This window comes from Pongo abelii, chromosome 3 (assembly GCF_028885655.2).
Source record: "Pongo abelii isolate AG06213 chromosome 3, NHGRI_mPonAbe1-v2.0_pri, whole genome shotgun sequence".
In the NCBI taxonomy this organism is placed as follows: domain Eukaryota; kingdom Metazoa; phylum Chordata; class Mammalia; order Primates; family Hominidae; genus Pongo; species Pongo abelii.
In genome coordinates this window covers 14,695,282-14,718,376 of record NC_071988.2, presented here as the reverse complement: position 1 = coordinate 14,718,376, position 23,095 = coordinate 14,695,282, and the positions used below count along the sequence as shown (strand labels likewise).

Sequence of the window (23,095 nt, the reverse complement as noted above, 5' to 3'; positions counted from 1 at the left end):
TACACTGACAAAAAGAAAAAAATATTAAAAAAAAAAATGTGTGCAGAGCCAGGCGCGGTGGCTCACACCTGTAATCTCAACCATTTGGGAGACTGAGGTGGGCAGATCACCTGAGGTCAGGAGTTTGAGACCAGCCTGGCTAACATGGCAAAAACCCGTCTCAACTAAAAATGCAAAAATTAGCTGGGCGTGGTGACACCCACCTGTAGTCCCAGCTACTTGGGAGGCTGAGGTGTGAGAATCGCTTGAACCTAGGAGGCAGGGGTTGCAGTGAGCTGAGAATGTACCACTGCACTCCAGCCTGGGTGACAGAGACAGACTCCGTCTCAAAAAAAAAGGTAAAAATAAAAATAAAAATAAAAAGTATGCCGATGCAATGAGGCTGTATAACGTTGTGCTTGAAAGTCTCATCTCGAGCCAGCCTTCCTGGTTTCAAATCCTAGCTCCCCTACTTGTCAGTTCCATAACCCTAGTAAAGCTTCTTGACCTCTCTGTACCTTACTTTATTATCTGTAAAATAAGGGTGTTAAAAGTCTCTGCCTCATAGAATTGTCATAAAGATGAAACTATTTGGCCAGGCACAGTGGCTCATGCCTGTAATCCTAGCACTTTGGGAGGCTGAGGTGGGTGGATCACAAGGTCAGGAGTTCGTGACCATCCTGGCCAATATGGTGAAACCCCGTCTCTACTAAAAATACAAACATTAGCTGGGCATGGTGGCACACATCTGTAGTCCCAGCTACTCGGGAGGCTGAGGCAGGAGAATCACTTGAACCTGGGAGGCGGAGGTTGCGGTGAGCAGAGATCGACAGAGTGCGACTCTGTCTCAAAAAAAAAAAGAGATGAAAATATTTAAAATAATGACTGCTAACATTTATTGAATACTTATCTGCTAAGGTTCAAATCCGCTTCTCATCACTATACCACACTACCTCTCCTCATGCTTCGACTACACAGCAAATGCCAAGTTCTCAAAAATTGTGGGCACTAGTATTAGATTTCCATTATAGAATTGGAGGAAGTATAAGGTGGTGGTTTGCAGCACACACTTGGAAGTCTGGCAGATCCACTGGGTAAAATATATGGTTCCTTTACGTGTAATGTTGACATCTCCCCTAAGTTACTGTTTGATCCCACTTTCAGATGATGACATCTCTGTAGCCTCCCAGTTCTCAATGAGGGGCTCTGGCAGCCACTGCCAACTGACTGGAGTCTGTGCTCAAGATGAAACCTACAGATAGTGGGAGCAAATGGTGCTCTCTTGGGGTGGGCAGCAGAGCACAGTAATAAACAGAATATGTTTTATCTGGGAGGGACTCCCTGCTTAGCTCCAAACTGCAGCCACCATGGAAGATTTGGCCAAGGTCCTTCTCACCTTGACTAACTAACAATCTACCTAGTGGACACCTCAGGATCTAGGGTAGAAGATGGGACCAAAAAAGACATGGATAGTCCTGAAAGGGGGTTGGCGGTGGTGGGTGGAAGTGCCCTGACGTCCACCTGGTCAACCTAGCTAATGTTTAATAGTCAACAGCTTTTTTGCCAGGCACTGAACTAAGAACTTAACCCTCTTTATTTGTAATCTCTATTCTAATTCTCATGGCAGAGAGTGCAAGCTGTAGTCACTGGCATGTTATAGCTACTGATAGCTGTCCTCAACTCTGGTGACATCATTCTCTGGGAAACAGACCTACCTTCAGGGGACCATTTCTGTGTCTCCAGCTTATCCTCCATCTCCTATCAGTTCCTCTCCCATTAATATTAGTCTTGTGGACATTTCTGATCCCCACAAATTGATCTCCAGTGTCCTAGGGTCTTCCATAAAGCAGGAGTTGCCCCATTTTACGTAGCAATCAAAATCATTGATTTGAAATACTAATGATAACCATGACATAATGGAAATCATAATGACTAATTAAAACCCTCATGTATAGCCAACATTTACAGAATGTTTTCTTTGTGCCAGGCACTGCATTAAGTATTTTATTTCCTTAAATTCTCACAATTTTATATAGCAAAGAGCATGAATCATGATGTGGTAAAAGTGGAAAGTGAGGCTCAGAGAAGTTGAGTGATGACCTGGGGTCCAGACTCTGAATGACTGTGTTCCATCTCTATGGGTCCCACACATGCTCAACCACTCAGATATCATCCCAGGATTACCTGGATGGATGCCCTTTTCCAAAAGGAATCCACAGGATTATTTTCACAGTCTTCTGATGTAGGGCAAGATTGGTAATCAAGTCCTAAGGGGTAAGTAGACAAACACATTTTATTCCAAAGATTATCTATCTAAGAGAAGAATTAACTTACAATATATCCCAGTTCCATGACGTATACTTAACCTACATTCTGTACAATGTGTACAAGTTTAACATCCACAGTTCTTCCCACTCGATCCACAAGGAGCCTGGTGAGGGACCACCTTGTCCATGATACTAAAGACGTTGGTCATTTTGCTCATCACAAATGTGAGGAAGGCAGAGAACTAAGTAGCTGGCTAGTGAGTGAGCCTAGCTGACCACTGAGCATCAGCGTATTAGCCGGGTTATTTCTCTACTGGAGCACTAGTAAAGCAATGTTTAAAAACCCACAAACAACAACAACAAAATCTTTTGCTTTATTGGGAGAAGAGCCGTCTCCAAAAATTAAATCGTTAGCCATTATCTTAGCAGTAAATGCAAGGAAAAAAAGGATTAAGAAAATGATAATGCTTAGCCAGAAAACAGAAATTTCATACAATCGAAAAACATATGTTAAAATGTATTACATTTTAAAATGTTTAAGGACAGATTAAAGACCCTAGCAGATCAATGGGATGTGGGGTGTGCTATAAAGAAAAAAAAATTCTAATCTACAAGTTGACCTCATATTCCTAGCAAAACTGCTATTAATGGCATTATTCATAATAGCCAAGATATGGTATCAATCTGTGTCCATCAACTGATTAACAGATAAAATAGACCAGGCACAGTGGCTCACACCTGTAATCTCAGCATTTTAGGAAGCTGAGGCGGGTGGATTACCTGAGGTCAGGAGTTCAAGACCAGACTAGCCAACATGGTGAAACCCCATCTCTACTAAAAATACAAAAATTAGCTGGGTATGGTGACACGCATCTGTAGTCCCAGCTACTCAGGAGGCTGAGGCAGGAGAATCGCTTGAACCTGGGGGGCGAAGGTTGCAGTGAGCTGAGATCGTGCCATTGCACTCTGGCCTGGGCGAAAGACAGAGACTCCATTTCAAAAAAAAAAAAAAATGAAAATATGGCGTATATACATAATGAAATACTATTGAGCCATTTGCAACAACATGGATGAACCTGGAGGACATTATGTCAAGTGAAATAAGCCAGGTACAGGAAAACAAATATGGCATGATCTCACTTGAAAGTGGAATCTTCAAAAGCTGATCTCATAGAAGTTGGGGGTAGAATAGTGGCTACCAGAGCCTGGAGAGGGGAATGGATAAGGGAGATGGGAAGAGGTTGGTCAACAGTATTATAGTTACATAGGAGGAATAAGTACTGGGGCTGTAATGCACAACAGAGTGGCCATAGCTGACAATAGTGTATTGTATATTTCAAATAACTAGTAGAGAGGATTTTGAATGTCTCACCACAAAGAAATAGTAAATGTTTAAGATGATAGATATGCTAATTACCCTGATTTGATCATTACACAATGTATATATGTATCAAAACATCACATTGTATGCCATAAATATATACAATTTTTATGTGTCAATCAAAAATAAAATTAAAATTAAAATTAAAAAAATAACCACGGCCAGGTACAGTGGCTCATGCCTGTAATCCCAGTGCTTTGGGAGGCTGAGGCAGGAGGATTATTTGAAGTCAGGAGTTCAAGACCAGCCTGGGCAACATGGCAAGACCACTACAAAAATAATTTTTAAAACAGCCTAGTGTGGTGGTGTGTACCTGTAGTCCAACTACTTAAGAGGCTGAGACAAGAGGATTGCCTGAGCACAGGAGTTCAAGGCTGCAATGAGCTAGGATCACACCACTGCATTACAGCCTGGGCAGCAGAGTGAGACGCTGTCTCAAAAAAATAATAATGATTTTAAACTAAAAATATATAAATAAATAAATAAAATAAAAAAGAGCTGCTGTCAATGGTTTGGGTTTGCTATTTTCTTGACTTTTTTCTGTGTGTATATTTTCATAGATGTATTGTGTATATGTGTTTTTATTTGAATAGCCTCATACCAATCACAGGGTTATGTAAATTTATTTTTTGCTTAAAAATAAATTTGCCTCTTTCTGGGTCAATAAATAAAAAACCCCATCACCATTACTGCCGGCCCTCAGGATTCCATGACATACACATACAGTTATTCAGCTGACGTGAGTCCTGATAGGAGGGCATAGATAGAAAAGGGCAGCCAGGTGAAGAAGAAATAACTGGTGGTTTTCTGGAAGGCTCTCCCTTTCTTTATGTGTTTTTCATCACATTCCTCCCCTCCTTCTCCCCACCCTCTGCAGCATCATCAAACAAAAGCTTCCTGGAAGTTCTCCATTGAAAGAATGGCTGTGTCCATTTGACCTGGAACCTGCAATGCTGCCCATCTCACAGTGGCATCACAGTGAAAAGTAGAGGCCTGACAACGTCCTGTGCCACCTGGACCTCCTTTATTCCTCTAGCCTCTTAGCTCGCACTTTCCTCTTTGCCCACTGTCCTCTTTGCTATTAAATATGTCACACACGCTCCCACCTCAGGGCCGTTGCAATTGCTGTGCTCCTGTCAGAAAAGCTCTTTCTCATCTCCTTCAGGTCCTTGTTCAAATATCAGCTTATCAGTGAGGTTTTCCCTCGGCATCTAGGTAAAAATGCAACACTTTCCTCTCCCCGGCCCTCCACCCTCAACCTTTTTCGTCCTTATTACCTGTTTCATTTTTCTCCATAGCCTTTATAATCTTAAGGCAGACTATATATTTCACTTGCCTGTTTATTGTCTTATCTGCCCTCCTATAATGTAAGCATGGGGTATTAATTTCCTGTTTTATTCTCTGCTGTGTTCCTACTGTCTAGAAGATGAGGATCTGGCACATAGTAGACACTGTAAATTTTAGTTTAGTGGACAAATGAATGGAGGAGAAATAAACAGAACTGATATTAGGTTAACTCTTTTTTTTTTTTTTTTTTCTTTTTGTGCCGAGTCTCACTCTGTCGTCCAGGCTGGAGTACAGTGGTATGATCTCACCTCAGTGCAACCTCCATCTCCAGGGTTTGAAGGATTCTCCTGCCTCAGCCTCCCGAGTAGCTGTGATTACAGGCATGCACCACCACACCTGGCTAATTTTTTTGTATTTTTAATAGAGATGGGATTTCTTCATGTTGGCCAGGCTGATCTCAAACTCGTGACCTCAAATGATCCACCCACCTCGGCCTCTCAAAGTGCTGGGATTACAGGCATGAGCCACCATGCCCCGCCTGATATTAGGTTAACTTTTGAAGTAACTCTGATACCCAGGAAGGATCTCCAGTCTTCATAATGGGAACACTCCCTCACCTTTCCTTGCTAGCCTCCCTCTGAAGCTTCCCTGATGACCTGGTGGAGGCTGGTGTCTCACTCTGCTACTCCTCAGAACACCATTTTTCCTGCATTACAGCCCATATCACTCGAGCTAATATCCCCCATGAGGCTATAAGCTCCCTGAAGATGGGGACTGCTGTGTCTCCAGCTCCTAGCACCACAAATGGATGAATGAGGAGAGTTTGTAGGACATTCAGGCCAGCTCTTGTGACTCTAACTTTCCTTGTGACTTGGATCTGGAAATATCTGCCAGCGGCCTGGAGTGGTGTTAAAGGGCACAGGCTTCAGAATCCATCAGGACAGGACTGAGACCCAGCCTTACCACTTCCAGTCATTTAACCTCCCTAAGCCTCAGCTTGCCCCTCTGGACAAATGAGGATAGTAAGGCAGAGTTGTGCAAGGTTGAGAAAAGGGGCTCTGGAGTCAGACTGTCTGCTGCTTACTAGCTATGTCCCCTAAGCAGGTTTCTCAGTCTTGCTGTGCCTCAGTTTCCTCATTTATCAAAATGGGGATTATGATAGGATCCCATGAGGCTGTTGTGGGCATCAAATGAGTATGTGTGTGTGTGTGTATATACATATATATATGTGTATGTGTGTGTGTATATATATGTATATATGTGTGTGTGCATATGTATGTATATATATGTGTGTGTGTATATATATATGCATATATATAGAGAGAGAGAGAGAGACAGAGAGTGCTTAGACTGGCACCTGCAAAAGTTAAGTATTCTGTAGTATTGTTATTATTAACTATTCTTGCCACTTATCTCAGAGGACACGGAGAGGATCAAGTGAAATAAATGCATATGAAAGCATTTAGCACAATGGTAATGCATAGTAAATAGGAGCTCTTAAGTCTCCTGTGATTCGTGCAGGAGTCTTACCAGAGGCATTTTTCTGTCGACACCAGCTCAAGAAATCTGCAACCCTGCCATACAGAACATCGCCCAGGGGCATAAAACGACGGGTGTTTTCTGCAAAGCTTTTAACAAGGAGGTAGCTATTTTCCCAGAACAGGGACTAAGGAAAGACAAACAAAACATCAAAATACAAAACAAAGTCAAAACCGACTCCTCAGGCACAGTATCATCAAGGCAAGTTGGGCAATCCAGTTCTCATTCAACTCTGACCTGCTGCACAACAACTGAACATTCTTTTTCGTTGTCTTTATTTATTCATTCAAACACTGCTAGCATCTCTCCTCCCTTTATTCCCAGGGTATCATGCAAATGTTGATGGAATATTTCCTCACTAGTACTAAATATACACGCATGTGGTAAGATCCCCTACACTAAAAATGATCAAGGGACCTGGGCTGGAATCCTGGCTCTGTCATGTATTAGATATGTAATCTTGACCAAGGCATGCAATCTCCCTGTTTCTCAGTTTCTACTTCTGGAAAATGCAGAGCATGAGCCCTTTCTCTTCTTCCACAGCTGTGGCCAGGATAATATGCAGTCACAAAAAGCACTTTCTAAAGTGTCAAGTGCCTCAAAAAAAATTGCTTTTATATTATACTTTATAGTTTCCAGTATAGTGTTTTCATATAACAATAACACAAATCCCACAGTCACTATTTCATCTGACCCTCCGTAGTCCAATCAGTTTATATTTAGACTAGAAGGTCCCCAAGGGTGGGGGCTGTTTTTCACTGTTACATCCTTAATCCTTAGCACCAATGACTGGCAAACAAATAGCCCAGGAAGTATTTACTGAGTTCATCAGCTAGCACCGAATCTATGAAACAGAAGGTTAAAAAGTCAGCTTCCCCACTTTTAGTGACAGGAAGGCAGCAAGGTTCAAAAAACAGCATATACTCAAAAATCATGTTTTCAGTCTATTCTGTCTTTGAAACTCACAGTTCCATTTACTTGCCTTTACAAATAACACACAGTGGAAAAAATCAGGTTAAGAATGTTTATGTCACAGAAACAAAAATGGTGTCTAGCACTCCTTAAACTTGAGGTATTGTTTTAAGCAAGGGTTTTATGGAAATTTTCTCATTTATTTTCATTTTATTAGACCTGAGAGTGTAGACAGAATATAGATATGTGGTTTTCTTAAATAAACTGGTACTAAATAAATATAATCTTAAGACCCATTAAATGGAGAGACTGGTCCCCCGGGAGGATACTGAGATTGAGAGTTTTCTGAATTACTCAAGGTCCAGGCCATTGGGCCAGTTAGGATGAAGGTTATTTAGAACTGGCCAGATGTGGAGGCCCAGTGTGACAGGTATGGCCATGTCCTGATGTCCTCGGGTTGATTCTCACACTAACTTGCTAACTTAGGAAATTTTCTTCTGCCCACAACCAGCCGGAGATCTAGAATCACTGTTGGAAACTGATATGATTTGGATTTGTGTCTCTTGTAAAATTGTAATCCCCTATGTTGGAGGTGGGGCCTGGTGTGAGGTGATTGGATTATGGGGGCGGATTTCCCCCTTTGCTGCTGTTCTCCTGAGGGAGTTCTCAGAAGAGCCAGTTGTTTATAAGCCTGTGGCACCTCCCTCTGCCCTTGGTCCTGCTCGTGCCATGTAAGACACCTTCTCCCACTTTGCCTTCTGCTGGAGTAAAAGCTGCCAGAGGCCTCCCAGAAGTAGATGTTGCCATTCTCCCTGTATAGCCTGTGGAACCGTGAACCAATTAAACCTCTTTTCTTTATAAATTACCCAGTCTCAGGCATTTCTTTATAGCAATGTGACAATGGACTGATACAGAAACAAAGCTAGCTTCTCACAGAGAGCTCAGCACACACATTATGCGTGCTGCCTGATGTTTCTATGACACTGCAGAATGCAGGGGACAGCTAATGTCAACCCGGCCCACGCACCATCCATTTCTGTACAGACAGAGAACACAGTTTTACCCAAGATGGTTGTAGTGTTACCTTATCTCTGGGAATAGAGTGCCTGGACAAGTTAATAAAAAGGTCATAGTCTGAGGGCAGCACGGAGCAGGGATCCTTGTCCAGTGCCACTTTAAAGGCTTCCCAGATGGCTGTGCAGTTCTTGTTCCTGTGCAAAAGTACAAGTTGGGAAGAACACACACATGCACATCATAATGTGTTGTGAAGTATGTCCATTTGTCTAAGCTTTACAAGAGATTTTTCATATAGTAACTGCAGAAGTAGGCTTACAAAAAAGACAACAAATTATCATGGCTTAGGTGACAGATTCAGAAATCTGACACTGGAATTGTCTCTCTGAAGGCACTGCATAGATTTCTCAGAGCTAAGGAATACAGCCTTGCCCCAGGCTCACAGAGACAAGCAGAAATGGCACCGAGCAGGAGGTGACAAATTCAGTCAACTATACAGCAGGTGCCTCTTCATTTAGACCTAACGGTGGGGCCAGTCTCATTGTCTAGGTCCGGTGTGGAGCTCGGGGACCAGGTGAGGCCAGGCCAGCCAGCAGGATGTGTAATGTTAGGAGGGAGGCCCAATGCTGCAAAAGGCTTCCACCTCTGGCAAAGCAGGTGCACCCTCCAGTGCAAGCCCCTCTTGAGGTCCATGCCAGTTTTCAAAAAATATTTCCCATAGCATTTGTAACTTTCTGTTTTTCATACTGGGTGGTGTGTAGCACAGGTGGTTCTCTGCTGTTTTTTGTTTGCCTGAAATGTGCGACAATAAAAACGATCAGCACAAGAAAGAGACATCACAAACATAAGAAAAGGGGGGCCACAGAAAGAACAAAAATCAGTAAGAAATGCAGCGCTGGCAAGAAAGACCCAAACTTCAGAAATCCTCCAGATTTAGGGGATCTGAAATTTGAATTCCGGAAGGACTGTACTCAAGGAATTCCAACCTGAGACCACATTCTGGGTTCTGAGTGTTCAGACTAAACATCTGCTGGGTGGCAATGGGCTGTTACCCAGTTCACCTCTACCTCACCCTCACTTCTAGAGGGATACCTCTCCACCCTCACTTCTAGAGGGATACCTCTCCACCCTCCTTCACACTCACACACACACACACATCCCTCACCTCTAGACCACACACAAATCCCTCACCTCTAGACCACACACACATCCCTCACCTCTAGACCACACACAGACACATCCCTCACCTCTAGACCACACACACACACATCTGTCACCTCTGGACTACACACACACACACACACCCCTCACCTCTAGAACAAACACACACACATCTCACCTCTAGAACACACAAACACACTACTCACCTCTAGAACACACACACACATCTCTTACCTCTAGAACACACACACCTCACTTGTAGAACACACACACACCCATCATCTCTAGAACACACACATCTCACCTCTAGAACACACACCTCTCACCTCTAGAACACACACACACCCCCCTCACCTCTAGAACACACACACACACACACGCCTCATCTCTAGAACACACACACTCTCCTCACCTCTAGAATACACATACACCCCTCACCTCTAGAACACACATACACACACTTCACCTCTAGAACACACACACTCTCCTCACCTCTAGAATACACACACCCCCCTCACCTCTAGAACACACACACACCTCACCTCTGGAACACACACACACCTCACCTCTAGAACACATGCACGCACCCCTCACCTCTAGAACACACACACATCTCACCTCCAGAACACACACACCCCTCACTTCTAGAACACACACACACACACCCCTCACCTCTAGAATACACACACTCCTCACCTCTAGAGTGCACACACACACACCCCCTTCACCTCTAGAACACACATGCACACACCCCTCACCTCTAGAACACACATACAGACACCTCATCTCTGGAACACACACACCCCTCACCTCTAGAACACACACACACATCTCACCTTTAGAACACACACACAAACCCCTCACCTCTAGAGTACACACACACACACACCCCTCACTTCTAGAACACACACCCCTCACCTCTAGAGCGCACACACACACACACCCCTCACCTCTAGAGCACACACACACACATCCACCTCTAGAGCACACACACACATCCCTCACCTCTAGAACACACACACACACCTCCCATCTCTAGAGTGCACACACACACACACCCCTCACCTCTAGAACACACGAACACACTCCTCACCTCCAGAGTGTGTGTGTGTGCACGCACACACACACACACACACACACTCATCTCTAGACCCCGCACAGCGCACCCCTTACCTGCAGACACACTTCACAGCCCCCTCCTCACTCGCCCCCATCGTTCAGGACCATCGCTGTGTCCACACTCACCTCTCCCCTCAAGGCCTCTCTCATTGCCCCCTCACCCCGACCTTTAGCGCCAGTTTTCCCCTCCCCAGGCCCTCCCCACCGTTGCCTCTTCCCCGCTCCCCTTCCACCCGGCCGACTGCCTCACCGCTGCTCGGGACTCAGCAGTGCGCCGTACTCGGCGCAGCGGCCCAGGAAGATGTCCCGTAACTGTGCGCTCGTGCCCTCCCCGCGCCACCGCGCGAGCACCCCGCCCGCCGCCAGCAGCACCAGTAGAAGCAGAAGCTGCAGCAGCAGCTGGAGCAGCCGCGATGCCGCGCACCCCCGGGCCGCCATCGGGGAACTTTGGTCCCTCCAGTCCCGTGCCTCCTCCACTCCCCTTCTCTCCTTCTACTAAGGCGGTTCCGCAAACTGACGCAGGGCGGGACTCTCTCTCGGACACCTCGCTGTTTGCCGTTTCCCGTTCCAGACTATTTCAACACTGAGCGTGGGGCGGGGCGCGGAGGCTCATGCCTGTAATCCCAGCACTTTGAGAGGCTGAGGCGGGCGGATCGCTTGAGTCTAGGAGTTCGAGACAAACCTGAGTAACATATAGGTGAGAAACCTCCTCTCTACAAAAAAATACAAAACTTAGCTGGTCCTGGTGGTGCGCACCTGTAGTCTCAGCTACCTGGGAGGCTGAGATGAGAGGAGGCTTGACCCCAGGGGATCGAGGTTGCAGCGAGCAGTGATTGCACCACTGCACTCCAGCCCTGGGCGACAGAGTGAGACTCTGTCTAAAAAAAAAAATTAATAAATAAATAAAATTAAAAAAGAGTGAGCTTGGAACATCACCCAGAACAGGACCAGTGCACTGTGGCCCAGGCTAATCTTGACCGGTGTCCTCGGGGAGGGAGCCCCAAAGAAGCCGCGAGGTTGAAGGAGAGGTGAGGAGAGGTGAGTCATCATTAGAAGAAATACTTTTCTGGCTCCAAAGGACAACTTTGACAGATGCCCTCTTTCACAGCAACCAATAAGTGGTTTTTGTTTGTTTTCAGAAAATAATAACCACAACTTTGCAAGTATAATATTCATTACTTTCCGCAACACCCTTCCTAGCTAAGTTTGTAATTATTCTCGCTTTAGCAATGGATAAACTCAGGGAAGTTAAACATGTTCGGCCTTCCAGATTTGCGGATTCGTCATCCAAATTCAGCTAACCACGGATGAGAAACATTTGAGGAAAAAGAGAATGCTTGCATCTGTACTGAACATGTACGGACTTTTTTTCCTTGTCATCATTCCCTAAATAATACAATGTAACAACTACTTATGTAACAATTACATAGTACTTGATATTATAAGGAATCTGGAGATGATATGAATTATAGGAGAGGATGTGCAAATACTGTATACTACACCATTTAATGTAAGGGCCTTGAGCATCTGTGGATTTTGGTATCCAGGGGGGTCCTGGAACCAATTCTCCATGGATACCTACCGCCGACTGTAACTTGTCAGAGGTCACAATCTCCCTTCCTGATAGATGCAAAATCCTGAAGATGTTCAGTTTAAGAGAGCCAGGATTGGCCGGGCGCGGTGGCTCACACCTGTAATCTCAGCACTTTGGGAGGCCGAGGCGGGTGGATCACGAGGTCAAGAGATCGAGACCATCCTTGCTAACACGGTGAAACCCCGTCTCTACTAAAAATACAAAAAATTAGCCGGGCGCGGTGGCGGGAGCCTGTTGTCCCAGCTACTCGGGAGGCTGAGGCGGGAGAACGGCGTGAACCCGGGAGGCAGAGCTTGCAGTGAGCCGAGATCGCGCCACTGCACTCCAGTCTGGGCAACAGAGCGAGACTCCGTCTCAAAAAAAAAAAAAAAAAAAAAAAAAAAAAAAAAAAAAAAAGAGCCAGTGTTAATAGAATACCACGTGGAGGCCCAAGTCCTCAATTCTTACAATAATGACAGCAATGAACTTTGAGTGCCTGGCAAGCACTTGATAAACACAAGGGAGGACAGAACAGATGTTCTCTACTGTTTTATTTGAATCTCTTTTTTTCTGTAACCAAAATCCGCATTCTCCTGTTCAGTTCCTCCTTAAGTTAAATCCACTTTCCAGAGGTAAGCATTTTTAATTCTTTCAGGTTTTGTTCCTGTGTTTACTTCCATATTTCTAAATAACATGTGTGAACCCCCAAATTTTGAGACAGGTCTCAATTAATTTAGAAAGTTTTTTTTACCAAGGTTGAGGATGCATGTCCATGACACAGCCTCAGGAAGTCCTGACGACATGTGCCAAGGTGGTCAGGGCACAGCTTGGTTTTATACATTTTAGGGAGACATGAGATACCAATCAATATATGTAAGAAGTACATTGGTTCTGTCCAGAAAGGCGGGGACAACTCGAAGCACGGAGGGGGCTTCCAGGTCACAGGTAGGTGAGAGACAAATGGTTGCCTTCTTTTGAGTTTCTGATAAGCCTTTCCAAAGGAGGCCATCAGAATATGCATACAGCTCAGTGAGCAGCTGAATGACTTTGAATAGAATGGGAGGCAGGTTTGCCCCGAGCAGTTCCCAGCCTGACTTTTCCCTTTAGTTTAGTAATTTTGGGGCATCCCTGGTATGGCTCGTCCCACCAAATCTAATGTTAAATTGTAATCCCCAACGTTGGAGGTGGGGCCTGGTGGGAGGTGATTTGATCATGGGGGTGGGTTTCTCACAAATAGTCTAGCACCATCCCCTTGGTGCTATTCTCATGATAGTAAGTGAGATCTGGTTGTTTTAAACTGTGTAGCACTGGCAGGGCGCCGTGGCTCACACCTGTAATCACAGCAGTTTGGGAGGCTGGTGGTGGTGGTGGGGGGGTTGGGAATCACGGATCGAGACCATCCTGGCCAACACGGTGAAACCCCATCTCTACTAAAAATACAAAAATTAGCTGGGTGTGGTGGCACGCGCCTGTAGTCCCAGCTATTCGGGAGGCTGAGGCAGGAGAATTGCTTGAACCTGGGAGGTGGGGTGGAGGTTGCAGTGAGCTGAGATCTCACCACTGCACTCCAGCCTGGTGACAGAGTGAGACTTTGTCTCAAAAAAAAAAAAAAAAAAAAAAAAAAAGAAGTGTGTAGCACCTCCTCCCTCTCTTGCTCCCTGCTGCCACCGTGTAAGACCCATTGCTCCCCCTTTGCCTTCCACCACATTTGGAAACTTCCTGAAGCCTCTTCAGATGCAGAAGCCACTATGCTTCCTACAGCCTGCAGAACTGTGAGCCAATTCAACCTCTTTTTCTTATAAATGAGCAGTTTCAGGTATCTATAGCAATGCAAGAACAGACTAATACAATGCCTATATGCTATTTCTTGATGTTTCTGTTTGGGACATTATTCTGTTTGGGACATTATGACATTTTATTTGTTGTAAACCTCTTGTTTACCCTGGAGGTAATCATTACCTAGAAAGTAACTAGCTTGCTTTTGATATTACAGGCTCATAGGCAAAAGGCACTTGCCTTGTCTCAGATGAAACTTTGAACTGTGGACTTTTGGGCTAATGTTGAAATGAGTTAAGACTTTGAGGGACTGTTGAGAAGGCATGATTGGTTTTGAAATGTGAGGACGTGAAATTTGGAGGGGCCAGGGGTGGAATGATATGATTTGGCTGTGTCCCCACCCAAATCTCAACTTGAATTGTATCTCCCAGAATTCCCACGTGTTGTGGGAGAGAGCTAGGTTGGGGTGGGGGTGCGGGGAGGCAGGGCGGGAGTAATTGAATCATGGGGGCCGGTCTTTCCCATGCTATTCTGGTGATAGTGAATAAGTCTCACAAGATCTGATGGGTTTATCAGGTGTTTCCACTTTTGCTTCTTCCTCATTTTTCTCTTGCTGCTGCCATGTAAGAAGTGCCTTTCACCTCATGCCATGATTCTGAGGCCTCCCCAGCCATGCAGAACTGTAAGTCCAATTAACCCTCTTTCTGTTCCCAGTTTCAGGTGTGTCTTTATGAGCAGCATGAAAATGAACTAATACAACTAGATCTCATATCCACCTCTTTCTTGTTTTATGGAGCACATCTTCCAATAGCTTCTTGAGAAGATACACAGGGACTAAACTTTCTGAGATTTTTTGCATAAGAATTCAAAATGTCATTATTCTACCTTCACACTTAATTGAGAATTTGGTTGGGTTTCTGAGATTTTTGCAGAAGAATTCAAAATGTCATTATTCTAACCTCACACTTGATTGAGAATTTGGTTGGTTTTCTGAGATTTTTGCATAAGAATTCAAAATGTCATTATTCTAACCTCACACTTGATTGAGAATTTGGTTGGGTACACTTTTGCATTGGAAAGCATTTCCCTTCAAAATTTTGAAGACTGTGTTCCATTGTTTTCTGTGTTGCTGTTGAGAAATCTGAACCCATTTTCCTATTCCTGTTTATTTGATCTTTTTTGTTGTTGTTTGTTTTGTTTTTTATTCTTTGGCCTGTTTTTTTCTATCTGGAAGTTTTCAGAATTTCCTTCTATTCTTAGGAGTATGAAATTTCAGAGATGAACTTGGGCAAAAGTAGTTGTTTTTCATTGTACTGGACAATCCACGAGCCCTTTTAACCTACAAACTCATGTCTTTAAATACTGAGATATTTTCTCAAATTTTTGATAATTTCCCCTCCTCCAAATTCTGTTTTCTCTTTCTGAAATTCCTATTACTCATATAGGAATGATTTCCTTGTTAGACTTCCTAGTCTTTAATTTTCTATATTTTCCCCTTTTTTCTTTACTTTGTCTTCTTATACTTTCTTGAATATAAATTTATCATTATCTTCCAACTTCTCTGTTGATTTTTTAAATTTATACTATATATATCTATATATACATATATATACAGTTGTGTTCTACATGTTCAGGTCTTTTTGCTTTTTATAATCTTCTCTTGCTGTTTTGTGAATATTTCTGAGGCTTTTATTACAGATGTAGGTTTTTCATTTTTCTTTTAAATTTTCTTCTGCCAATGTCTGTTTCCTTTGAGTGCCTTATTTCCATTTTGGTGACTGGCTTTAATGTGAGAAGTTTCCCTCAAATAAACTGATGATCTTTGGCTGATTATTTTTACAAACACAGAAAAACATAAGGAACTTTATTAGTTCATTGTCGCACTGCAGATAAAGACATACCCGGGACTGGGTAATTTGGCAGAAGGCAACAGGCACGTCTTACATGGCAGTAGGCAAGAGAGAGCTTGTGCAGGGGATCTCCTTTTTATAAAACCATCAGATCTTGTGAAACTTATTCACTATTATGAGAATGGGAAAGACCCACTCCCATGATTCAATTACCTCCCACCGAGTCCCTCACATGACATGAGGGAATTGTGGGAACTACAATTCAAGATGAGATTTGGTTGGGGATATAGCCATACCGTATCAGGCACTAATTAGAAGCAGGCTCAAGGCACATGGTCAGAGTTTGTCAAAGGGTGAGCTGCCCTGTAGGATGAACATATTGCACTTTATCACTAAGAGATACCTGTCATTTTCTCTTGGACAGTCTGTTTTTCCAGAGAGTAATATTCCTATTTTTTTTTTTGAGACAGTCTTGCTCTGTCGCCCAGGCTGGAGTGTAGTGGCGTGATCTCGGCTCACTGCAAGCTCCGCCTCCTGGATTCACGCCATTCTCCCGCCTCAGCCTCCCAAGTAGCTGGGACTACAGGTGCTCACCACCACACCTGCCTAATTTTTTTTGTATTTTTAGTAGAGACAGGGATTCACCATGTTAGCCAGGATGGTCTCGATCTTCTGACCTCGTGATCCACCCGCCTCAGCCTCCCAAAGTGCTGGAATTGCAGGCGTGAGCCACCGTGCCTGGCCTAATATTCCTATTTTCTACGTGGAAGGATATATGCCTGGATGATAGCAATGTGGAGCTGAGTGGGGGAAGGTGGCTGGGAGAATCTCACTATTCAATATAAAGATTTTCACTTATCCCTCCTCTCTCACCACATTTTCAGTAGAAGCTCTGGTCTCAGCAATGCCTGGTACCCCACAACCTAGAATCTTTGGTCTACTCTTCAGGAAATACATTACTGCACAGGATTAGGGAGGGCATTCTTGGACTTCCAACTACTTTTTTGACTTCCAGCCCTACATCCACTCCCACTTTCACCTTAGTGACAGACCGTTCTTCCAATTCCTCTTCCTTTTGAGGGTTCATGGCATCAAACACCTTTCTTCACAGCTTACATTCTCTTTCCCCACTAGCCAGCTGAGGTTTCAGCCTTCACTGGCCAACTAAATTGTTACGCCTTCCTCATTTTCTTTCCACCATCCCAAATTCTGTTCCTGACAATTCCTCTTCTTTTCTCTTTTACCTCATGGTTTACTCCTTTTTCATTTTGTTTATATTCATCTTATTTATTGTCATGGGGGATGAGTTTGTTTTGAGGGAAGAAGTCTTTCATACCTCACAAACCCTCAAAACATGACTTTATCTTGATGTGTGAGGCAACAGGAAATACACAGCACCACTTCTGAAGTATCCATGCATCTGTCTGTCTATCTATCTGTCTAATCTGAATCTAGCAAACCTTCAGATTTAACTACAGTTTTCAGGAAATACAGAGGATAGAGGGACATGTTAAATGATACCACAGGCAGTCATGCACTGAAATTGGCTGACAATATTTGACAGATGTATTTTCAAAAATGTATCAAAAATCTGTGAGCCATTTGTTAAACACAGTCATATTAAAAATTAAATTATATAAACTTAAAATAAAATAAATTGTATTAAAAGCAGGCCAGGTGCAGTGGCTCACGCCTGTAATCCCAGCACTTTGGGAGGCCAAGGTGGGTGGATCATGAGGTCAGGAGTTCCAGACCATCCTGGCTAACATGGTGAAACCCCATCTCTACTAAAAATACAAAAAATTAGCTGGGCGTGGTGGCAGGTGCCTTTGGTCCCAGCTATTTGGGAGGCTGAGGCAGGAGAATGGTGTGAACCTGGGAGGTGGAGCTTGCAGTGAGCTGAGATTGCACCACTGCACTCCAGCTTGGGCTACAAAGCGAGACTCCGTCTCAAAAAAATAAATAAATAAAAGCAAAGGTAATAAACATCCAAAATACATAACTTCTTAATTATTTTACTACATGTTGCTATTATTTATGCTCTTGGGGATATTTATATTTATATCTATTTTATTTTTGGTCTACGTACCAAAAGCCAAAAAACAAATTTATGTATTGACATTCATCAAAGCTAAGAAATTCTGCTCTTCAAAAGGCACCACTAAGAAAATGAGCAATCCACAAATTGGGATGTACTTGCAATACATGTATCTGACAAAGGCATGTATGTAAAAAACAGGGTTGTCCAATCTTGTGGCTTCCCTGGGCCACATTGGAATAAGCCACACATAAAAAACACTAACACTAACATAACACTAACACTAACTTCAGCCACACATAAAAAGCACTAGCATTAGCTGATGAGCTTAAAAAAAAAAAAGAAAAAGTTCTGTGTGTTACATGTAGTTAGACAGGCATGAGTGGAGCAGGAGAGGGCTCTTCCCCTACCCACTAGGAATGTCGGGTGATGGTTTGGCACTTATTACATTGCCTCTTTAAAAGTGATAAATTGGCAGCTGACACCAGGGAGAGGCCATTTCCTTATGGTCCATACCCACGGCACTAAACTGTTAATTGAATGCAGACACCAGGGAGAAGCAACTTCCAGGGCATGTACATGAAGAGACAAAATGGTGGAGTATGACCTTCCAGGGGCACTCCCCTGGAAAATGGAAGAAAGCCTCAGATGGCATGTATACAGCTTCCTAAACACATTTTGCATGCTTACCTCCCAAGCACATTAAATAAAAGCAGTTATTATGCTTGTGTGTACGGCCGGCTGGAGGCCCAGAGAGTCCCCTTTCCACTCGGATGGTCTCCCAGTCGACCGGGCATGGGCTGCATGGTAGCTCTCTTCCAGGATTCTACGGCTTGGGGCAACAAATCATGCCAGGCTCTCTCTCCGCTATGTCCCGAAGTCCAACACCCTGCGAGTCAGCCCCCCAGGACCATTCAGCTTCCTTTTCCCGATGTCAGTTTCACCTTGTGTCTGTCACCACAGGGGGAGAATTTGGCATTCCTTGGAAGCTTAATGGGATGCCGTGAGCTTAAGCCTTTCCAGCAGCTTACCCATCAGTCTGCCCTTAGTCATCCTCAAACAGATGTATGGTGGTATTGTGGTGAACACTTACTGGACACCCTGCCAGGTAAGTGGAGTGGTACTTACGCTCTTGTCCAATTGGCTATCCTTTTCACCCTGACATTTCATCAACCAGAAAAAGAAAAACCACGACACCTCCCCTGCCAAAAAAAACAATAATAAGAAAAGCCCCTTATGGGTCTTTTGACTCTCAAGTTAACATAGACGTCATTGGAGTCCCACGAGAAGTGCCTAAAAGATTCAAAGTCCATGACCAAATAGCTGTAGAATTTAAATCCATATTTCCATAGGTAACTATTAATAAAAATATAGCTTGGATAAATTACATCTATTATAATCAGCAATGGTTTATTAATTACAGCAAGGATGTTATCAAAGGAATAGCTGACCAATTAAGGCCTACTAGCCAAATGGCTTGGGAAAACAGAATAGCTCTAGACATGTTATTAGCCAAAAAAGGTGGGGTTTGTGTTATAATTAAAACCCAATATTGTACCTTCATCCCAAACAACACTGCTCCCAATGGAAGCATAACAAAGGCCTTGCAGGGATTTGCCACTTTATCCAAGGAATTAACTAAAAATTCTGAAGTAAATGACCCTATTTCAGAATGGCTAGGAAAGTGGTTTGGTAAATAGAAAGGAATCATAGCCTCAATTCTTATTTCTCTTGCAATCGTACTAGGTGAACCTATTAGGTGATGTGTCATACCATGCATCCATGGGCAAATACAAAAGATTGTACAAACAGCACTTACTAAAGCCTCCCTTAGTTCTCCTCCACCTTATTCAAGTAAGCTTTTCCTTTTAGAAGATCAAAACAAACAGCAAAGCCAAGACATGTTAAAGAGTTTGAAGAGAAAAATTGTAAGAAAATTTAAAAGGGAGGAATTGTAAGATACAATGAATTTCTGAGTTTCTCTTAAAAAATGTAGTCTGCTAACTTCCTTGTCTTTTGTTCTCAAACTCAACTTTCCTGTTTCTCCTTGCCCCTAGTTACTGTAAAACAGCCTACCCCTTTTCTGCCATCCCTAATCAATAACTCACATCTGTTCCCTTGGTTACCTGCACCCATTGTGTCCCCAAAACTGCACGTCTCACATGCTCCACCTCTGTACCTCACGTCCCCCTGCCCTTTTATATTTAGAAAAATATGTACAAGTAGCCAGTAGGGTCAGCTCAGATTGTGCAGTCCGACCCTAGCCCATGGGGGAAGGACACAGAAGTAGGAATTGCGTTAAGGATATAAAAACCCCCCAGTCTCCTTTGTTTTCTGTGCTCTTGCGATCTTAATTGACGCAAGTGGCACCCTTCTGCAGAAGTCAATTGCCTTGCTGAGAGGATTAAACTTTTGCCTGAGTGCTGGTTTTACTTCACGGCACTGAGCATTTATTCCTGGAGCTTTTTATATCCAACAAACTCAAAAATAAGAAAAACAACCACATCTTAAAATTGGCAAAATAGTTGAACAAATGCCACACCAAAGAAGATATTCTATTCCTAGGTATTTACCAAAGGAAAAATGAAAATACATCTATGCAAAGATTTGTGCCCATGTTTGTATAAGCTTAATTCATAACTCAAAACAGTAAACAATGCAAATGTCCAACAAGAGAATAGATTAATAACTTTTAATATCATCGTATAATAGAGTATTATTTAGCAATACAAAAAAAGACAAATCTTTTAAAAATATGCTGAAAGAAGCTAGATGTAAAAGAACACAAACTTTATTACTCTACTTATATAAATTTCTAGAAGAAATAGTAGTATGCTGATATACACAGTTGGCGGAAAAGAGATTTCAGATGGAATGAATTGCCTGAGCAAAGGCAGAAAAGGAAAAACCATGGAGCTTCTGAAAACAGTTGAAAGTTTAGTTTGATTGGTAAACAGGATGCAGATGGAGATTGGACAGGAAAGTTAGGGTCTTATCTTAAAACCATTGAGCACAATGCTAAGGCATTTTCACTTTGTTCTCTTGATCATTATGAGTTATCAATAATTTCTGAGCTTCCTTATTGAAAACTGTGTTTCTTTTCTTGGCCCGAATTCTTGATTGCCAGAGAATGAAGAGAGATTATGCATTTAAAGGCCTTAGAATAGTGTTTCATAGTGTGCTTTCAATGGTGGTTTTGAATGCTTATCTAATATGTTCTGTGTGTTTATTGTCTGTTGTGGAAGGCTGAAAAATAGCCCAGCAAAGATGTCCATGTCCTAAACCTTGGAGCCTATGAATATGTTACTTTACGTAGTAAGAAGGCCTTTGCAGATGTGATTAAATTAAGGATCTTGAGATGGGGAGATTATACTGGATGATCTGGATAAGTCCAATGTAATCTTAAGAGTCCTTACAGGAGGAAGTCAGGTAAATCAGAGACACAGAGAAAATAATGTGATGGCAAAGGCAGAGAGATACTTGAAGATATTATGCTGCTGGCTCTGAAGATGCAGGAAGGAGCCATAAGACAGGGGACGCAGGCAGACTTCAGAAGCTTGGAAGGGTAAGGAAACATTCTTCCCTGAATAATCCAGATGGAATGAATCCTGCTGACATCTCAACTTTTGCCCAGTATACACTGGACTCCAAAGAAGAATAAATTTACGTTGCTTTAAGCCACTGTGGCAATTTGCTAAAGCAGCAATAGGAAACAAATACAGATTTGGGTACCTGAAACCACCACTCTTTCTGCCCCTTTTTCCCTTCATTTGTGAGGTTGAACTTGGGAATCACCAAGAGTAGGACTATTATTCTTGTTTAATCTTGACCAGAGTCCACGAGGAAGGCACCCCAAAGAAAAAGCAACATTGGAGAATAGGTGAGTTCAGTCATCAAGAGAAAGATTTTTCTGGCCCCAAATTATGACAACTTTGCTGTAACGAACACTAAAATTATGGAAGTAATTTGGATTTGGATAATCTGTAGAGAGACTGGAAGAATTCTTAGGAATATGATAGAAGAGGCCTTAATATGCTCGAATAGGCTGTTAGTAAAAATACGGGTGTTATGAGGGCTTGGAAGTAAGTGAACAGCATGGTAGAGAAAACCTGTATCATATTAGAGAAAATCTTAACACACCATAAACTGTAGAAATATAGATGTTAAAAGTGCTGCTGGTAAGGGCTCACAAGAAATTGAGAAACATATTTTTGGAAACTAAGGGAAAGAGGGTTCTTGTTATACAGTGGTAGAAAGCTTAGATGAATTGTGTCCTATAATCGTAAGAAAACAGAACTTTTAAGCAATGAACTTGTATAGTTGAAGTTTCCAAGCAGTGATGAAGGTCTGACTTGGATTTTTCTTGTTGCTTTTAGAAAAATGAGAGAGAAAAGGGATAAACTGAGAGAACTGTTAGAAAATGAAACTATGATTTGATGATTTGAGAAATTCTCAGCCTATCCAGACTGCAAAAGATGCCAAAGCTAAGAGATCCACTGTAAGGAAAACATGCTCTGGCGAGAAAGCCAACAATATGGCTGCACATCCTTCTTTAAAAAGTTTTTGAATTTTAAATTGTGGTAAAATATACACAATATGAAATTTATTATCTTAACTATTTGTAAGTGTGGGTAGTCTTTTGCTACTGCTTAGGAAGCACAAAAGATTACAGTATTCAGATACACAGAGGGCTCTTTGAAGAGGCATGTGACTCACAAACCCCCTCAACCAATCTCAGCAGAAGCCCCAACTAGAGATAGGATTATTCAGGAAACATCTGATGAGAAGCCTCTTTCAGTGGAGTGAATCCCTATGACTCACGATGTTTTGTTTACCAATAGAAACACTATCAAATTGGACTAAAAGGGACAGAGTGGTTGAAATGAAAGAAGGCTACAGAGTTCCCTAAATTCTACCAGCAGGAAATGGGCTAATAAAACTATTTAGTAGCAGACATGTGGTACTCCTCATCAAAAACGATGGCTCTGAGGGTGAAGCCCCAGGTACAGAGGGCAGGTGCAGGAGCCACAGCTATTCCCAGGCTTAGTAACCTAATGCAGTTTGTCCATGGGATTTTGAAAGGGATTGGCTGGTGTCTTCTTTTTGGCTTTCCTCTTCTCCCTTTTTGAATGGGAACATCTATGACTGTTACCCTATTTCTGTCCCACTACTGTTTTAGAGCACAGAACTTGCTTTCTA

The 23,095-nt window shown here is 42.9% G+C and overlaps 1 protein-coding gene across 2 annotated transcripts in view; it reads right to left on the bottom strand.

The window, feature by feature from the left end:
- The window catches only part of BST1 (bone marrow stromal cell antigen 1), a 29,764-nt gene extending 18,520 nt beyond the window's left edge, over positions 1 to 11,244 (bottom strand). Inside the window, 5 exon segments of one of the 2 annotated variants that reach the window (NM_001133638.1) lie at positions 2,164 to 2,246; positions 6,445 to 6,580; positions 8,450 to 8,576; positions 9,127 to 9,171; positions 10,910 to 11,146. In NM_001133638.1, coding sequence (NP_001127110.1) covers positions 2,164 to 2,246; positions 6,445 to 6,580; positions 8,450 to 8,576; positions 9,127 to 9,171; positions 10,910 to 11,097 — 579 coding nt within the window. In that variant the 5' untranslated portion in view covers positions 11,098 to 11,146. 2 annotated transcript variants of the gene reach the window in all.
- Between the last annotated feature and the right edge of the window lie 11,851 nt (positions 11,245 to 23,095).